General features: G+C 43.7%; 1 protein-coding gene across 2 annotated transcripts in view; it reads left to right on the top strand.

Moving 5' to 3' along the window:
• Positions 1–516: 516 nt before the first annotated feature.
• Positions 517–18,439, top strand: part of NHSL1 (NHS like 1) — a 215,462-nt gene continuing 197,539 nt past the window's right edge. For both annotated transcript variants that reach the window (XM_036316583.1, XM_036316581.1), the window contains exon 1: positions 517–867. In XM_036316583.1, the coding sequence (XP_036172476.1) occupies positions 579–867 (289 nt within the window). In that variant the 5' untranslated portion in view covers positions 517–578. The remainder of the gene's footprint in view (positions 868–18,439) is intronic.

The following is an 18,439-nucleotide window of genomic DNA, read 5'->3' as shown; positions in this document are numbered from 1 at the left end:
AGCGCGGGCCGCCACCTCGCCGCGGGCGCGGGCGCGGCGGCCGCGGGAGCCGCAGGTGGTTCCTCGGGCCGGCCCTTTTCTCCTCCCCCTTTCCTTTCTTTCGCCTCCCCTCCCTCTCGCCGGTGTCGGCGGCACTTCCCCCGCTTCCTCCTCCCTCTCCAATCGGGAGGGAGGGAAGGAGCCGCCGGCGCTTTCCTGCCTCCCTGCAAACTTCAGCGGGACTCGCGGCGCCCCTCGCCGCCGCGCCCCCCGCCCGGGAGCTGCCCCTGCAACTTCCTCTCGCGCGGCCGGGCGCCCCGGCGGGGGCAGGACGCCGCGAGCGCCGCCGCCGCGGCTCGGACCGTCCCGAGCTCTGCCCCGCGGCTCCCCCGCCGCCTCGTCCGCCGGCCCGCGCGTCCGTCGGTCCGTCCGTTCCCAGCGGGCGGACGCCACCGGGCTCCCCCGCGGCGCCGCGCGGCTGCCGGGACTTCTCTTTGTGTTGGATGCGGACTCGCGCCCCGCGCCGACGGCGGGCGGTTTAAGGGCTTTGCTGGCCCCGGCGGCCCGCGGCGCCGCGAGCCCGAGCCGCCCGGCCGGCCATGCCCTTCCACCAGAGGACCGTGGAGCCCGCGCGGCTGCACCGGCCCGAGGCGGCCGGGGCCGGGACCGCGGGCGCGCCGCTCTTCCGCTCGCTGGAGCAGGTCAGCTCGCACGCCCTGGTCTGCCTGCTGGAGCAGCTCGCCGACCTGTCGCGCTGCGCGGGGGACATCTTCGGGGAGCTGGAGGGCCAGGCGGCCGCGCTGGGGCGCCGCACCGCCGCGCTGCACCGCCGCCTCGACGCCCTGCACGCCGCCACCGCGCGCCTCGACCACCGCCGAGTGAAAATCCGTGAGTGGCGGGCGGGCGGGCCGGGGGAGGGGAGCGAGGCGGGGAGGCGCCCCGGGAGCGGCTCCCTCCCGCCCTCTGGCGGCCCGGGGCCGGCTCCGGGGCTGCGGCGCGGAGCCCCGCGAGGGTGGGCTCCGGGGTGGGGACGGCCGGACCCGGGCCAGGGCGGCCGTGCAGGTGGCAGGCACGGGCGGCAACCTCCGTCTTTCGAGTTGCGGAAGGTCCTTGGCCGCCTTGATGGAGTGGGCGCGGGGGTGGGCGTTGGGCTGGCGGCCCTGTCCCTCTGTCCGGGCCTCTCTCAGGGTGGGGGACTCAGAGGAGACCCTGGAGCCAGGGTCCTGGGCAAAGGGTCAGCGGCAGGTGGCCGGTTCCAGAAGCCAGGTGTACAGTTTATATAATGATTTCAGTTGGTGAGACTTCAGGGGGATGTTTGTAAAAATCTCCGGGGATCTCATGGAGCTGCTGTCCCCTCTCTGCCCACCAGGTACCGGTGTTCTCACCCACCTACAAAAGTATGCAGACTTTTAGTTGAGGCTTTTCTTTCTTGGTGCTAATTTTTGTCTGTCTCTGCGTGACCTACCGCCTCTTTGTGACTCACAGGGCCTTGACCTTGAGCGCAGACTCTGAATCCCATTCATCTTTGTCTGACCTCCTCCAAGCCTGAAAATCAAGTCTAAGTCTTGACACCGTGATCTCTCCAAAGACCCATTTCATATTTGCAGCTTAACTAGCTCAGTGAATGAAGTAACTGGAATTTCCTGCTGGTCCAAAGCGGAGGAACTTGCAGTGTGATGTTATGTGGTTTCTCCCCTTTTCAGTACGCGGACTTGATCGTAATCCTCAGTGTAAAGGGTAAATGGAAGCCGGTTGATGGATTGTAGGGTGGGAGGGGAGATGTTGGTGTAACCCACTTGGAGATGTCAGCAGCTGTGGAGGAAATGCTGTCTCTCTTAGAACCACTTCATATGCAGCCTGGAAGAGCTGGTTTTCCCTGCTGGAAAAGCTTAGCTCTACTCGAACTACCTGACAACCAGGAGAGTTCAAGTTTACAGTCCTTATTTAATGCGAGGGAGATTGCCTGCTAGAATACATCTTTCTTTAAGTTGTGAAGTTATGGTGTGATGGTTTTACATTTTATAATTCGTCTCTTTGTGCTGTCAACACTATCTTATAAGTTGTGGATAGTTCCCAACCAGGGAGAGTCTTCCCGCCCCCCAATTTCAACCAAAGAAAAAGGGGGGGGGGCGGGGAATCGAAGTGGTCTCATAAAGTTGTTGGACATAAACAGAATATTTCTGCTTAATGTGAATAATGATCTCATGCATCAGGATATACTGTCCTAGTGGAATGTCACGGTCATCTCGGTAATCACTAGTTGCTTCTATGCTTTTTCTGTGTAGAGTGTCTGTGTGTGGGTGAAAGAGAATTTCGCCCTTGAGGAATGATGTGATGAGGCAGATCTACTAGGTAAACTGATCTATTGTGGGAATTAAGAAACAAGAAAAAAAACTCCCTGACGGTCACGAACTCCTCCTGTGTTAGTTTTGTTTTACATTTAAACATATCACTTTTCACCAATAGCCAAAATCCCCTAAATTCCCTAAATCAACCAAGGTTGTCCTAAGGGACTGTAATAATTCTTTTGAAAACTTTTCACAAGTTTTAAAATCTTCTGAACCTTAAATGGCTTTGCTTTCATACTAGAAAACCTGGCTCATCATTTTTTTTATGACCAAGGAAGAAGGCTTTTATTGAATGTAATTATGTCTGAGAGTAGAAGTCTGTGTACAGAGAAGACAGTTGAACTATGAAGACATTAGTTTTTGTGGTTTTTCACCTTCACACACTTTTTATATGCGAACAAGCAGTGAGACACCTGTGTATTCATTTCATTTAGCTTCTGTTAGGATTCTTCTTAAAAGGTGCACCAACTCCTGTTCCTGTAAAAGCTACATTTTAAAAAGTCATTTTGGTACTTTTTAGGAGGTCTTCAGAAGAACATACTTCATTGGAATGGACATGTAGACATGAGTTGGAGTTATCTGTAATGGCCATCAATTTCATGAACTCTTTTTTAAAAATTGTATTTTTCAGTTTCAGTTTCCATTCAGTATTATTTTGTATTAGTTTCAGGTGTATATTTCATAAGTTCTTAACAAGAGAGGAAGCCGAATCTGAGAGAGTTGAGATGATTTGCCCCAGGTTGTGTGGTTAGAGTGGGTCATCTGCTGTCCCAATGTTTATGATCATGTGGAAATGGGAAACAAAGTTCAAATGCATTTAATAAACAGGCCCAAGGATAACTCTGTTAATTTCACTCCTTCGTGTCAGATAAAACTTTTCAATGAGTCTCCCAAGGAGCAAGGAGCAAAACTGAGCAGCTTACGGAAGCCAGAGTGCAGCAGGAGACTTCCTATTTCACTACTTGATGGGTTTCTACCAGTAATAAAGGGTGTGAGTGGAGCTGTTTTTAAAAAAAACCTATAGACTTTATCTTTGCAATACAGAAATAGCATTTTAGGCCTGTGGGCCAGTCCTGCTGGTCTCAGTGATTCTCAGAAGTATTTCATCAAGTTTGCTATTCCTCAAAATCTCCTGGGTGGAAAGTCACCAAAAATAATATTTTGTCGTAAATTGGGGAGATTGCACATTACTGTTTTTTTCCTGCTCGTCCCTAATGCCTTCCTTAATGTGAACCCCCAGGTTGAAAGGGTGCTCCCACAGCATCCGGCAGGGCATCGGGTATGCACCTCCATCTGCGCTTAACAGTGTGGACTGAAATTATGCATTCACTTCTGCTCCATGAGATCCGTGATGGCTGGGCCTTTATTTTTCCAAAGCTCACAACAGTGCCTGCAGTGGGATAGCTCAGTAGATACTTGAATTGAACTGATATATAGTTTCTTGGTGCTTGGTGTCAGGAAAAATAACTAAAAATTTTCGGGAAGGGTTACTCTACTGACTGCTGCAAATCTAAGTGAGCAAGACAATTACTTTAAAAACAAAGGAAAAAACCTTTCTGCCTTTCTAAGGTTTTGTGCTTAACCACCACTCTGCTCCTTTTTATAAAAGTCAAACTTCATTTATTTTGTTGACATAATACTGGTATGTTCTCATTGAAAATAGTGGCAGTAGCAGACATGTGGATAGTTGCATCTTGGCTCTGTAAACAGTCAAAGCAGACTTTGCTGTGGAGAAATCAGTACACACCCACGCTGATAGCCTGTTTGATTTTTCAGCCACGTGTGATTGGTTTCTATTTATAATTAATAATAACATGATATTTATGCAGTGCTTTTATGATTGAAAAAATATTTTTCATATTCATTATTTGACTCAAAAACCTTCTAAGGTAGTAAAGCCAGGTTGTATTATATCCATTTTGCAGACAAAGAAATGGAAGTTCTGGGACCAGTAAGAGGCATACCTAACATAGACATTGAGTCGCCTGATTTCTAGACCAGAACTCTTTCCATTTCACTTTAAAAGTATTTCCTGGGTGAATATAAAATGTAATTGTTGAAACAGAATAGGAGAAAGGATGACTTGTTGGCTTTTTTTTTCTTATAGTGCCAGAAAAGCACAAGATATTTTCCTCTAGATTCTAGAAGTGTTCCAGGTTTAGGGAGATTTGTTTTGTTGCACAACTGTAGGGGGCACCATTCATATGTAAACAGTGCTCCTATAGAGTTGATATGGTTCTTAGCCTGTGCACCTATACAGGATGGCCTTGGGAGAATGTGAGCAGTTTTTATAGGTGAGATGAGTAGTGTTGCAGACAGCTGGTGGGCAGACATTGTATGAGCACTTTGCATAAACAAGGTATGAGTTTGGAGAGTGTGTCAGGCAGATATGATAGCCTTTTACCTTCTGGGTAGTGCTCAAGCTGCATTGTTCCACCTCACAAGGAACTGTCCCTTAAGCCAACCAGAGTTTTGGCCGTCCTAATGTCAGAATATATTTGCTTCTTCCTCAGAATGAACCTTCTGTGTAAGGTGCTTGTCTGAGTTTTAAAGACAGAGGAGACTTCACTGCACTTCCAGGAACAGGTTGCGGGTTGTTTTTGTGCCTCCCTGCTGATAAATGTTTGTATTTCTGGTGAAACTGGCACAATACTTGCTTTTATTGAAACATACCACATACTAGGGAGGATGTTGGTGCAGGAATATGGTCTCCACCCTCCTCTCATCCCCAGAAGGTCCCTAAATGTATTAACAGAAACTGACAGCTGAGCAGAGGCACCTCAGGTTAGGGAGGCCCTGTGAGATGAAGCAGTGTACCCCATACTTACTTGACCTTAAGAATGGCCTGGAACGCGTTTTAAAGTTACGGGTTCCCAGACCCTTCCAAAGCCCTTGCTAGAGTGTCCAGTGTGTTTAACAAGTGCAGCCACTGTGTTTTCCAAGCTCTCCGAGAAGTATTGAAATAGACGGGAAAGCTCATTGACTTGAGAATCAGGAGCCTTGAGTCTGGCTTCACCCCTGCCATTTTCTAATGCAGATTTTGAGCAATTTATTCACCACCATCCGGCCTTACTTTCCTTAAATGTAAAATAGAGACTGACTAAATTTACCTCTATTGGCGTTTTCAATTTTGGCATTTAATAATTCTAATGAGGGGTTGCTATTTGATAACAACAGTAGCTCAAGTGGCCTTGTATGGATATGACTTTGATTAATAATCCCTCTCTGATTACTGTGATTAGGAATTAAAAAAAATCTTTGTGGCCTGGCCATGATGGTTGAGCATCAACCTATGAATCAGTAGGTCGAAGTTGGATTCCCAGTCATGGCACATAACCGGGTTGCGGACTCTATCCTCAGGGTGGGGTGTGCAGGAGGCAGCCAATCAATGATTTTCTCTCATCATTGATGTCTCTCTCTCTCTCCCTTTCCCTTCCTCTCTCTGAAATCAATTCATATAAAAATCTTTGTGCCTGAAATAAACTCATTATGACTATACAGACTCAACTCACGTTTTTCCGACAGGGAGTACATGGAGCATCACATCTAGAGGGGTTAGTCATTTTCTAAACACATCAGGCAGGTACTTGTTTCAAATTTATGTATACTCCTCCCACAGGCCAATCTTGGCCTCCTCTTCATCTTTAAAAAGTGCTAATGTCATTATGGAATAAGAATTGTTTATGATGCTTTTTAAAAAATATGTTTTTATTGATTTCAGAGAGAGGAAGGAAGAAGGAGAGAGAGATAGAAACATCAATGAGAGGGAATCATTGAGCTGCTGCCTCCTGCACGCCCCCTACTGGGGATTGAGCTCACAACCTGGGCGTGTGCCCTGATCTGAATCAAACTGTGATCTCATGGTTCATGGGAGGTCATACTCAACCAGTGAGTCACACTAGCTGGGTGAAAAAAGAATTGTTTAAATTCATTGCCATATGTCAGATATCCAAAAATTTAGAATTATCTTTTTTTTTAATTCTCGAGTGTATATCGTTTAAGCCAAAACATCAATTTACTCATTGACTTTTGGGTATTGAAACTATAATTACCTGCTATACAAAGCTACCTATATTTAGGGTGAAATGATTTATCTAGCAATAGTCTAGTTTTCTTCTACATTAGAGGAAAAGCCAATATTAAATTTCATCATGGGACTAGCAAATGAAAAAAATTTGGTGAGAGAAATATTTGAGATTCTTAATATTTTGGAAGAAAATTCAGAAACAGAAAAATAATACAGTTAAACACTGGCTATCATTTTAATATCTTTTAAAAATTATATTTTAAACATAAAATGGTTTGCACCAAAGTAGACACCTAGTAGTTGTTTTAATCATTTGATTCTATTTCTCCTCAAATTGGTTCATCTCCTGGAATGGATTAATACAGTAACATTACTGATATCAATGTTTGGGCAGCAGCACAATTCCAGTTTCTGGTATTGGGCTATATTTTTGGTGACTTTTATTGCCTCATAATACCGACAGCTAATGAGCATTTGCTATAGGCCAGGCACTGCAGTCTGTACAACAGCTCTCTGAGGTGGGTACTCTTATTATTTTCATTTGACAGATGACGCAACTAAGAATTTGTTTGTTCACATTCACAGCTAGCAAGCGATAGAGCTGGGATGCGAACCCAGGTCGGCTTATCTCCTGACCACTCTGTAGCACTCTCTCTTCAAGTTATGACATTCCGTATTCACATGGGGAAAACCAAACACCAAGAAGGTATGGCAAAAGCCCGTCAAATATCCGAGGGGGAAATACCTTCCGTCTTTTGGTCTTTTCTCTTTTTCTTTTCTTTTTTGTTTTGAAACCTCTCAAACTACTAGCAGATGGCCAAGAAATTTGAGACACACATCTGAAGTACTTAGCATAGTGCCTGGCTCATAACTACCATACACTTAACATTGATGTTGTTTAGATGGCAGAGAAGGCTGAGTTAACATCTGTGTGTACGTTGATGTCCATATATTGCCGCAGACGGCCCAGCCCATGTGACGCTGCTCAGCTGAAGCCTGGAAGATGAAAGCTGACCAAGTGCACAGGAGAGCTTGTACCAGACATACACATAAAATTACTTTTTTTTTTTTTTTTAATGTTTTGTTCTTTTTATTGACTTCAGAGAGAGGAAGAGAGAGAGAGCTAGAAACATCAATGATGAGAGAGAAGCATTGATTGGCTGCCTCCTGCATGCCCCACACTGGGATTTAGCTTGCCACCCTGAGCATGGGCCCTGACCGGAAATCTAACCATGACCAGGATCCTGGTTCATAGGTCAATGCTCAACCACTGAGCCACGCCAGCTGGGCATAAAAATACTTATGATTTGAAAACCAGAGAGTTCTGTCCAGGGATCCTAAAATATATCCATGAAGTATATATATATGTAGTTCCCTACAGGAGTGTGTGAAGGGTGGTTGTTTCTTTCTGCTTCCCAGGCATTTGGCTTGTGCGGGTTGGGGGAGCTGGCCCTTCTCTTGGGGTCTTTATGTAGATGTCCTTTTTCTCAAAGCCCTTATCACCTCCATTTAGTAGGAACTGCAGACCCAGCTCAGCTCTCACTTGCTGAGGCAAAGGTTTCCCTTTGGCCTCAGTTGCCCAGTGGGTGATCAGAGCCTAAACCTACTCCTGTCTGATTTCCTGTTCCCACTCGGAACTGGAGTGGCTCAGCTTAGTCTCAGCTTTCCCAGGCATCTTAGGACTTGGCGATCCTTCACACTATTTCATTCATCCTGTGTTTTCCAGTTTCTGAATCATCAGAAGCACTGGGGGCTCCTTTAAAAACGGATCCCCAGAGATTCTGGAGATTGAGTCAGCAAGTCTGGGGCTTGGCCAGGAAGAGGCCTGTGTACAGGCACCCTCAGGTGATTCTGACAACTAAGTTTTGGGAACACCAGTCTGTGTTGTGTGTGCGCAATCTCGCCCATTGCGGGTGGCAGGACAGTCACCCATTCAGGAAGTGTATTTCGGGTTAGTCTAGTGCTGAGTTGTGAGGATCACAAAGTGAACATAACAGGGCTCTTCCTTCAGGTCTTTTCCAGTTTCATGTGGATGGTTACATATGTAAATAAATGTTGAATAGAATTAACCATCATTTATAACATTTCCAGGAGAAAATCTGCTGAATTCCAAATTGCTGGTTTAAATTGGATTTTTGAAGATACCCAACTTTTGTAACTTGCCTGAAAATTTCTGAATGATTCAGAAACTAAATTTGTGGGACAGTAGCAGTTCCACACATATAAAATACTGATTTTAAATGTTTATAGCATATTTAATCTAAAAATCATATTTTAAAAGCAAATGCAATCATTTATGGAATAAGATCCCCCCACCCTCGCCCCTGTGGGATGGTGGAAATTTCCTTCTGTTAGTATTGCTTTATTTTCACTTTTTGTTCTGATCTGTTTCACAAAAAATTTCTCCCATGTAGAAAAGCAGCGTCTTACTTTGGGAGGACACAGATGTTTCAGGTGATTCCTGTAGGGAAATCTTCTATTATGCTTTCCTCTGCCCCCCCCCCCCCCCCATTAAAAGCTGGTAAAGGTGTTGTTAATACTATGGAAAGAACTGTTTAATAATTGGCTGATTTTAATTTCAATACTACATGATAAAATATAATGGGGGCTTTCTATATGACAGTATTAGATATCTGGTAAAATGTTTTGGGGACTCAGAGACTATGGTGTGTGGCGAAGGAAATTGAATTTAAGCAGGGGCTATGCTATCCATGCATCTCCATGCATTATGTGGAGATGCACTGTGGCTTCCCAGCTGATGGTCAGGCTGCTGTGGCCACCATCTAGGCCAGGACACTGCCCTCCATCGCTCAGCATCATCTCTCAGGGAGAACAGTTGTACTGGTTAGCTAGCTGGCGGCATTGGCGCCCCGGCAGCCTGGCTGCAGAGCCTGGGTTCTTTACTTCCGCGGTATGATGCAGCCCAAACCACCTTAGCATACATTTTCATTTCATTTATTGGATAGGCAATACATTTATTTTGTTAGAAAAGATATAAAAAGCTCTGCAGAGAAGTCTCACTTCTTCTGGCCCCTATAAGCGTCCCCCCCCCCCCCCCCCAACCCGGAACAACCACTTTTATCAATTTCTCTTTATTCTTCCAGAATTTCTTCATGCAAATATAAAAGTATTAATTTATGTTATTTATCCTCCATTATTGCATACACAATGTCTGGATTCTCCTTTGCTCTTTTTAATTCATATGTATTATCCAAAGGGACTATTATTTTTAAAATTTTTATTCTTTTTCTGTGTCTTTTAACCAGTTTCTTTTCTGTTTGTGAAATCCCAGTTATCTTTTTTTTTTTTTTTTTGTTAGAGAATGCAGTGGATTTGGGAAAAATAAGATTAATTAATATTGAAGTGGATTGTTAATTCAAGTGCTTTAAAAAGATTTTTTTAAATTGCTAATGCTTTGATTTAGCTGTATTTTAAATATGAGCTTCCCAAGGTGGATTAGCTTCTCCTGTATTAAGAAAGGAAGAGGGCCCTGACCGGTTTGGCTCAGTGGATAGAGCGTCGGCCTGAAGACTGAAGGGTCCCAGGTTCAATTCCAGTCAAGGGCATGTACCTTGGTTGCGGGCACATCCCCAGTAGGAGGTGTGCAGGAGGCCGCTGATCGATGTTTCTAACTCTCTATCCCTCTCCCTTCCTCTCTGTAAAAAATCAATAAAATATATTAAAGAGAGAGAAAGGAAGAGGGAGGAGGGACCTCTGTGAAATATCTGTGGTACCACAGTATAAGTTTATTTAAAAGCTGGTATTTTCTGCGTTTTATCTGTATGTCCTGCATGCTGGATGTGAATTACTTCCTGAGTTGGGAGGGAGCTGTCACTGCCTTTTATTGCAGTGTGGAGTATTTTACTCTGAGATAGTGACTTCATTAGCGAAATGCATGTATTGGGTCTTGAGGTCTGCTTGGTATGTTAATTTCACTGGGTTGGTCATAACTACCTGGATTGCAGTACCAGGCATGCTGTGCTAGTGCAGCCATTGGAATGAAGCTGCTGTAGTCACTCGAATTATTTTTCCCTTTGGTTGTTACCTTGCTTCAGACTAAGGGTTGGTACCGAAATAATGTAGAAATGACTAATTAAAGCATTGTTCATGGGTGTGGACACAAACATGTACGCATTGAATTACACATCCTACAGTGTAAGTTCTGTGTACATTTAAAAAGCTTTCAGCCTTACAGAGTACAGTGGGGCCTTGACTTACAAGTGTTCCGACTAACAAGTTTTTTGAGATACCAGCTGTCTCTTGCCCGATTTTTTGCATTAAGTTGATAGAGTAATTTGAGTTAAGGAGCTCCTTAATGAGCTCGGTCTTGGAATGAATTAAACTCGTAAGTCAAGGCCCCACTGTATGTTATACAATAGTAGGTTATACAGAGTATGTTATAAAATTAATGTGTGTTCATCATAATTTTTGAATTTGTCAGGTGAAGTAAAGATAAACTACCATGACCTAGAAAATATCTATTTCCTCCCTCTTTTTTTGTTTGTTAATATATTGATAGGTATGGATCTATATGTTTTAAGGACAGTAATAGTGTTTCTAATAGAACGGGGGACATCCCCCCCCTGCATTTAGTTTTGTGTCCTGATTTTGTAAACTTTAGTTTATATTGTGAGATTTCCCCCAGGTCGTAGACATTCAGAGGGTGTTTTAAATAGGAGAGGCATTGCAAATCTCTGACAAGCTCTTGTTTTGCTTTGGCTCCCAAGCAAAGTTCTATCAGGAGCCTGTGTGTTCACACAGGAGTTATCAAGGGAACAGAAGTTTGTTCTTCCGGCACTTCCTGGGGTTTCTTCTCTGTATTCAGTTATTTGTGCATTTCTTGATTGCACTCACAGGTAGTCTAAGAGAAGACTTGGGGGAGTTCTATCAATTAGCCTAGTAGATTGCTAAGTCTTTGACGTTATTCCTGTCGCCTGAAAAAAAAGAGACATCTTTTACACCTAAGATTGTTTACCCACAATGACAGTTCCTTGAATCTTTACAACAAACAGATCATTGAGTCAAAAGAGAGTTTTCTTCTGCTCTGGCCAGTGTGGCTCAGTTGGTTGAGCATGATCCTGTGCACTAAAAGGTTGCTGGTTCGATTTCTGGTCAGGGCACATGCCTAAGTGGTGGTCTGGGTTCCCAGTAGGGGACGTGCAGAGCAGCCCATTGATGTTCCGCTCTCACATTGATGTTTCTCTTTCTCTCCACTTCTCCCTTCCTCTTTCTCTAAAAGTCAATACAAGTATTTAAAAATAAAAAAAGGTAGTTGTCTTCTTCCTTACTGGTTCTTTAATTGAACAGTGTGCCTGTTGTACTGATAAATTTTGTTGCTTTTTCCCTTCTGAATTTATATTTCTCTTTCCCCCTTAGAAAACAAGTAAACCCTCCCTTCCCCATTCACCAGAATGGCAACCAGACATCTGTCCCCAGGTTTCTCACCTTGGCAGGTGCCTACTCTGGGCAACATATGGGATCTGTTTAGATTGAGCTCAATAAGTTTAAAAACAAAGCTCTGTCAACGATCTCTTGCTGTAACTGGTTCTTGGGTTGTGGAAGAATGAGGATGAAGCTTGTTCCTTTTATTCCAAATATTGGTTGTTTTAATTGAAAAATTTGTAGTCTGTAGAAAAGTTGGGGGTCTGGGCATATTCATTCTTGATAATAGTGCAGGAGGTGAAGGTGTGAAATGGGGTGTGAGAAATGTCTTTGAGTGCCATTAGTGCTTTTTACATAATCTAAATATATTTGCAAATTGCAAGGTCTGCTCTATGATAATATTAATAATACTTTTCATGAACATTTATGAGATATTTATAGCTAACATTTACTGGATAGTTACTATGTTACAGTTTCATTTAACCCTCATAAAAACTGTATGAGAGGCATATTATCACCCCCATTTTACTGATTTTACTGAGTGACACAGAGAGGTAATTTACCCAAGGTCACACAGCTGGTGCATAGTAGAGCAAAATGTGATGTAGGTGAGTTCTTTGATTAAACACTTTATTTGTAATTGTAATTAATCTTTGTGAACTTGTTAAAAATTTTTATTATTTTTTTAATCAGAGAGGAAGGGAGAGGGAGAGAGAGGTAGAAACATCAATGATGAGAGAATCATTGATCAGCTGCCTCCTGCACGCCCCCCACTGGGGATCGAGCCCACAAACTGGGCATGTGCCCTTGACCGGAGTCGAACCCGGGATCTTTCAGTCCGCAGGCTGATGCTCTATCCACTGAGCTAAACCAGCTAGGGCTCTTTGTGAACTTTTAAGTTCATTTTAATATTAATACATTTTTTAATTTGGCTAGGGGTTGATAGATGTTTCCCATTTTATTCTGGTTATTTTAAATCATTGTGCCACTGGCCCAATGGCAGAACCTGTGGAGGTGAGTTAGCAGCCCGTGTGACAGTGCTGTTGGGAATCTGTAGAGAATTAATAATGTTTGTCTGCTTCTTTGAGCTTCACCGATGAAAGGTACTCTAGTTGCTAAATACAAAGTCTTTTTGTTAACGCTTCCCATCATTCTGGCCTCTTTTCCTTTGCCAGACATTCAGATCAGAGTCAGAAGACAGGTGATAGAGGAACACATTGGCTTTCTGGCTTATTTTCATGTGATACCTTAGGGGAAATTTTTTTTCTCTTTTTCTCCCCCCCCCCCCCCCCCCCGCCCCTCTCTCTCCACACTTGTGTGGAGAGAGTATTTAAATACTGTCACAGTGTAAAATGCCATCTCAAGCCTATACCTCCAGGACATTGCTTAGTTTACTTTAACAAGGGATGGAGGATGAGCAGCAGTGAGGATACTAGCTGGCTGATAACTCCACTCTCTAGTGCATTTTTACCTTTCTTGATGGAAAATAGCTTTAACTACTGGGGCTGGCTGGCTGGCAGCACCAGCCAAGACAATCGTGACCCATAACCATTAACTTAAATCAGCAGTTTTCAAAATGTGATTCCCTGGGCCAGCAGCATCAGCGTCTCCTGGGAACATGCTAGCAATGCAAAACCTTGGCCCCACCCCAGACCTTCTAAATCAGGATCAGTGGTGGTGGACTCAGCAGCCTGCGTGCTAACAGCCCTCCAGGTGATTCTGATGCTGAAGTTTGAGAACCACTGTCTGCAGTATCAGCTGGCCTAGGGCCGAGGAGTGAATCTGCTTAGAGACCTGTAGGCTGTGTTGTGTGTTGTCCGTGGCTGGAGCTGCCAAAACGAAATCCCCAGAGGGTTCTTTGAAAGCTGCTGCCTCTGGTCCAGGACAATACAGGTTTACGAACTAATGCTTCATTAGCGTGCAACAATGAGCGTCTGGCTGTAAGAGTCTCTGAGTCCCTGCCAGTGTGTGCTTTAGAGGCACACTTGCTGGTGGGCCTACACTAGTTGCAGGTTAGTAACCTGGCCCCTGGATTGTTCATCGTATTGTTCATCGTCCTCAAGGCTAAGAGCAGCCCCTCTGCTTTCCCTTTTCCCAGGAACTCGAAGCAGCATCCAGAGAGCAGGGAAGTGACTCGCCACAATCATAGGGTAGGGACATGCATTCTAAACAAAACAGGAGAGAGGGTTATTCTTTCTAAACACTGATTACATAAAACCCCCATTTCAATATTTTGATGAGTGCCTCCTGAAAAACGTAAGTAGATAAACTTGAGGCAGACATGGGAAATTTTACTTGTGGATGGGATGTAAACATTTGAATAAACATAAGAACAATTTATAAGCGTGAATGTACTGAGTAGTTGGTGTTCGTTGTTGGTATAGGAATTCCATTTTGTTTTACCCAGTATAATTAACCTTTCAGTTGATTACTTTCTTATTTATGTAGTCTGTCCACAAAGTAGCTGTTAGTACAATATAATCTACTCTAATTTGGAGAAGTCAAAGATAATTGAAGCAGGCGATAAAAGGCAGCAGAGCATGGTGGCTAAAAGACAAGACTTGTTAGCTGTGTGACCTTGGATAAATTATTTAACTTCTCTGTGCGTAAGTTTTCTCCTTTGTAAAATGGGCACTGTACTCATGGTTGTTACGCAGATAAAATGAGATACTGTATGTAGAACAGTGACCGGCTGATAATGAACAATGAACATTAGCTGATAGATACTTTGGAATGGCATTTACTATTTTCTACTTTTTTTTCTGAGTACATTTTAAAATGTAAGTGTAAGTGAAATTGGGACATTGGATTAAAGGATTGGACTTAATCATTTGATTGGACTCTAATAGTGTAGAAGTTCCTAATGCGTGTGCTTGTGTTTTGGTTAATTGAGTTTCTGGATAGCTGATGTCAGGTTTGATAATTGGGTTTGTTGTGAGACTTCAGACCATTGTTTTGAACATCCTGCTAATTCAGTTATGAAGGTCTAGAATATTGGATTAACTTTATTCAGCCTGCTCTCTGTAAACAGTGTTTCAGTTACATCTCTGATAGGAGATTGTTTTGATGTCATTTTCCTCTTTTCAAACTGAGATCAGATAAAATCAAGTTAGGGGTTTTGGCTTGTTGAGTTCCAAGGAGTTGGTTTTATCACCCATGTAATCTCTAATTTAGAAACTTGTCAAGTGATAATAATTTGTAAGTTGTTTTGAACCTGTGATACATTTTCTCTTATAAACCATGTTTCTAAAGCATGACCAGGTGCTGGCAGACCCCCAAAGCCTGTCCAACCTGAAATAGACATACCCAGACCTCCAGGGCCACAGGGCCTAATCATCATCTAAGGATTTTCTGTAGGGAAATGGCTAATATGTGACAACCAGGATACAAGATCCCATTTTCCTGTCCTCTCAACCCCTTCCCTAAGCTGTGTGATCTGGCATCATCAGAGCTGGATGTGTGAGAGGGAAGCGTTGGAAGCAGGGGATAGGATAGTCCAGTGGTTCTCAACCTTCTGGCCCTTTAAATACAGTTCCTCATGTTGTGACCCAACCATAAAATTATTTTCGTTGCTACTTCATAACTGTAATGTTGCTACTATTATGAATCGTAATGTAAATATCTGATATGCAGGATGGTCTTAGGCGACCCCTGTGAAAGGGTCGTTCGACCGCCAAAGGGGTCGCGACCCACAGGTTGAGAACTGCTGGGATAGTCTCCAGGGTGTATGAGATGAAGTGCTGTAGGCCCTGTGCTCAGCGGAATCTTGGCTGTGAGCATTTCTTGTAGGTGAGAGCCCCAGGCCAGGTGAGCGAAGGTTAGCAACCAACAACTTTCAGGTTCATGTGGGGCAATTGACAAGTACAGGGTGTCCTAAAAATGTATGCACACTTTTTTTCTGATAGCTCAATTGACGTTTCTTTCTTTTCAGATTTAACCCATTGGAATGAAAAATTATTCAAAGTGTGTATGCATTTTTGGGGGACACCCTGCATATGCAGAGCATTTATATCTGTTTGTACGTAGTGCACTGCTTGTAGTAGTGCCTCTTTTAATTTTTTTCCAGGAGAGTTTAAGTGGATGAAGGTCAGCGGTTTTATCAGTTTTTAAAGCCCACTTAATTTTCTGTTTTTGCTTTTACTTACATCTGCTTTATATGGGTATGCATTTACATTTGATTTCTGTTCAAAGATTGTGTGGGTTTAAAAAAAAACCCAATATGCAAAGCATTAAAGATCCATTCTACTTCCCCTGTGCATTCTCTATAAAAGGACCTGAACTGTTTATGGAATCCAACAAGCTTTTGGTCAAGTACATGTTTTTAAATCGTGTTGAACATGCAAAGAAAAGACAGACTTGAGCTTGTTAAAAATCATTCCTGTCAAGTCCCATGTAGCTTTGCATGTCAAACATGACTTGAAAATGTTTTCCCCAAGTGGCCATGTCTTAACAATTTATGCTCTTGAGGGAGTTCCTTGGAAGGAATTAAATACTGGGAGGTCACATTTTTCTTTCAACTTTGATTTCCAAAGTGAAAATGAACTTCTGTTTTTTAACTTGAATTTAAAAAAAAAAATCAGTGGAGAGCTTTTAGAACTGTGCAATGATTGTGCTATATAGAACTGGGCTTCCCCATCTCTGTAGCCAGAAATGAATCTTGACAGGTTTCTTTGTAGCTATAAAAATGGAGAAAGGGAAGAAGAGGTAAAATATGCTGAGTCTGGGAAACTGTTCTAGTCACTTAAATCTTAGCGACATAAATGTCTGTTTATATTAATGGGGCAGGTCCAAATAACAATAGTATTTTTTTTTCTAGTAAAATTCCACACTCCCTCCCCCCAAGAAGTTACTTTGCAAATTCCTCAGACTTTCTCATTGAAAACATAGGAATGGCTAAAATTTAGTATTTAGCATAATTAGGAAATATACAGTTTTTACAGTGAAATTCCAATCAAAGTGGTATATTTGGTTATTCATTTTTTTCCCTTGATTATTTGGGCTAATGGAAAAGAGGTAGTAGGAGTCCTGCAGAAATATGTTTATTATACTCAGTCTTTGAAAGGAATATAGTTCACGTTTTGAGTCATAATGTAGTATCTTAAGTTGAGCCATGGTGAATATCCGTGTCAGAAAGGATTGTGCCGGGGTCCAACCCCAGCAGGTCCAGGGGTCCCCAAAGGTGTGGATGGAGTCGGCGAAGAAGGAATGACACAGAGACAGCGTTCAGTTGATCAGTAGCCTGGCCAGGATCTCTAGCCAGGATCTCCAGCCAAGTTCTGGTCTGGATCTCCAGAGAGGTTCTGCTTAGGATCTCCAGCCAGGTTCTGAGTCCATGTTCTCTTGCAAGGTTCTCCAGGTTCTCCAGTGAAGTTCTGGTTAGGAGCTCCAGCCAAGTTCTGTGTCCATGTTCTCTTGCTATGTTCTCCAGGCAGGTTCAGTAGCCATGTTCCCTCGCTAGGTTCTCCAGCCAGGTTCTGTCCAGGTTCTCCAGCCAGGTTCAGTCACCAGGTTCTAGTCAGGTTCTCTTGCCCATTTCTGTAGTCAGGTTCAGTCCAGGATCTTTTGCCATGTTATTAATTACCCCGCCTGACACTTAGTTAAGAGGTTTTATTCCCTCCCTAACTTCAGGGGAAAATCCCTACCTGGGGAAACAACCTTTCTCAGAGAGGAGACCTTGGTTAAAACACATAGTGCCAAGAAGGTGAGCAAACATATTAAGAACAGTATGCCATATATGCCAGGTCCCTTGAAACAGCAAGCATGGACCGGCTCCCGGCAAATTCCCCCTTTTTTATTTTTTAAAAGCAGGCATTAAAAAGAAAAAAAAACCCAAATGCTCTCTTGTATCCATTTTAAGAGTAGGATTGGCGCTTTCCGCTATTACCTGAGTCCTGATCTATCACCCCAGGGAGAGCTTGCCAATCCTGCACTTTCCCGGGGTGGAAAGGCTGCAGTGGGGTTAAGGATAAGGCTCCTTGGGCCTACCTTCTCCCATGCCTTTACATTTACCTTTCCTTCCTCAGAAAAGCATGGACATACTTCTTGTATAAAACGTTCTGTCTGACTGGGAGCAACCTTAATTCCTCTGCTAGCAAGCATATGTGTTAAAAGATCAATACAGAGTCTTTTTTCTTTAGACTCAGTATGGCACATCTTCTTAATCTAAAGATCAATACAGAGTCTTCTTTCTTTGGACTCAGTATGGGACATCTTCTCAATCTAAGAATCAATACAGAGTCTTCTTTCTTTGGACTCAGTATGGCACATCTTCTCAATCTAAGTTCTGTTCTATCCACCTTCTTACCCTACTTATCCTCTATAGGAGGGTCTGAAGTACCCTGGTGGAGTCCTATCCGTCCTGAATGTGGGGGTTCTCAATGGGGGGGCTTACCTAGGGGAATCCTGTTACAGGGGTTCCCAAAGGTGTGGACGGAGTCGGCGAAGACTATCCACCCTCTTCCTATGGTGGAGTCCTATCCGTCCCGAGAGTGGGGCGCTTACCTAGGGGTCCCTGTTCGGGCGCCATATGCCGGGGTCCAACCCCAGCAGGTCCAGGGGTCTCCAAAGGTGTGGATGGAGTCGGCGAAGAAGGAATGACACGGAGACGGAGTTCAGTTGATCAGCAGCCTAGCCAGGATCTCCAGCCAGGATCTCCAGCCAAGTTCTGGTCTGGATCTCCAGCGGAAGTTCTGCTGTTTATTTT

This window comes from Myotis myotis, unplaced genomic scaffold (assembly GCF_014108235.1).
Source record: "Myotis myotis isolate mMyoMyo1 unplaced genomic scaffold, mMyoMyo1.p scaffold_m19_p_7, whole genome shotgun sequence".
Classification (NCBI taxonomy): domain Eukaryota; kingdom Metazoa; phylum Chordata; class Mammalia; order Chiroptera; family Vespertilionidae; genus Myotis; species Myotis myotis.
The sequence above is the reverse complement of the archived record's forward strand: the minus strand, read 5'-3'. Positions and strand labels throughout refer to the sequence as shown.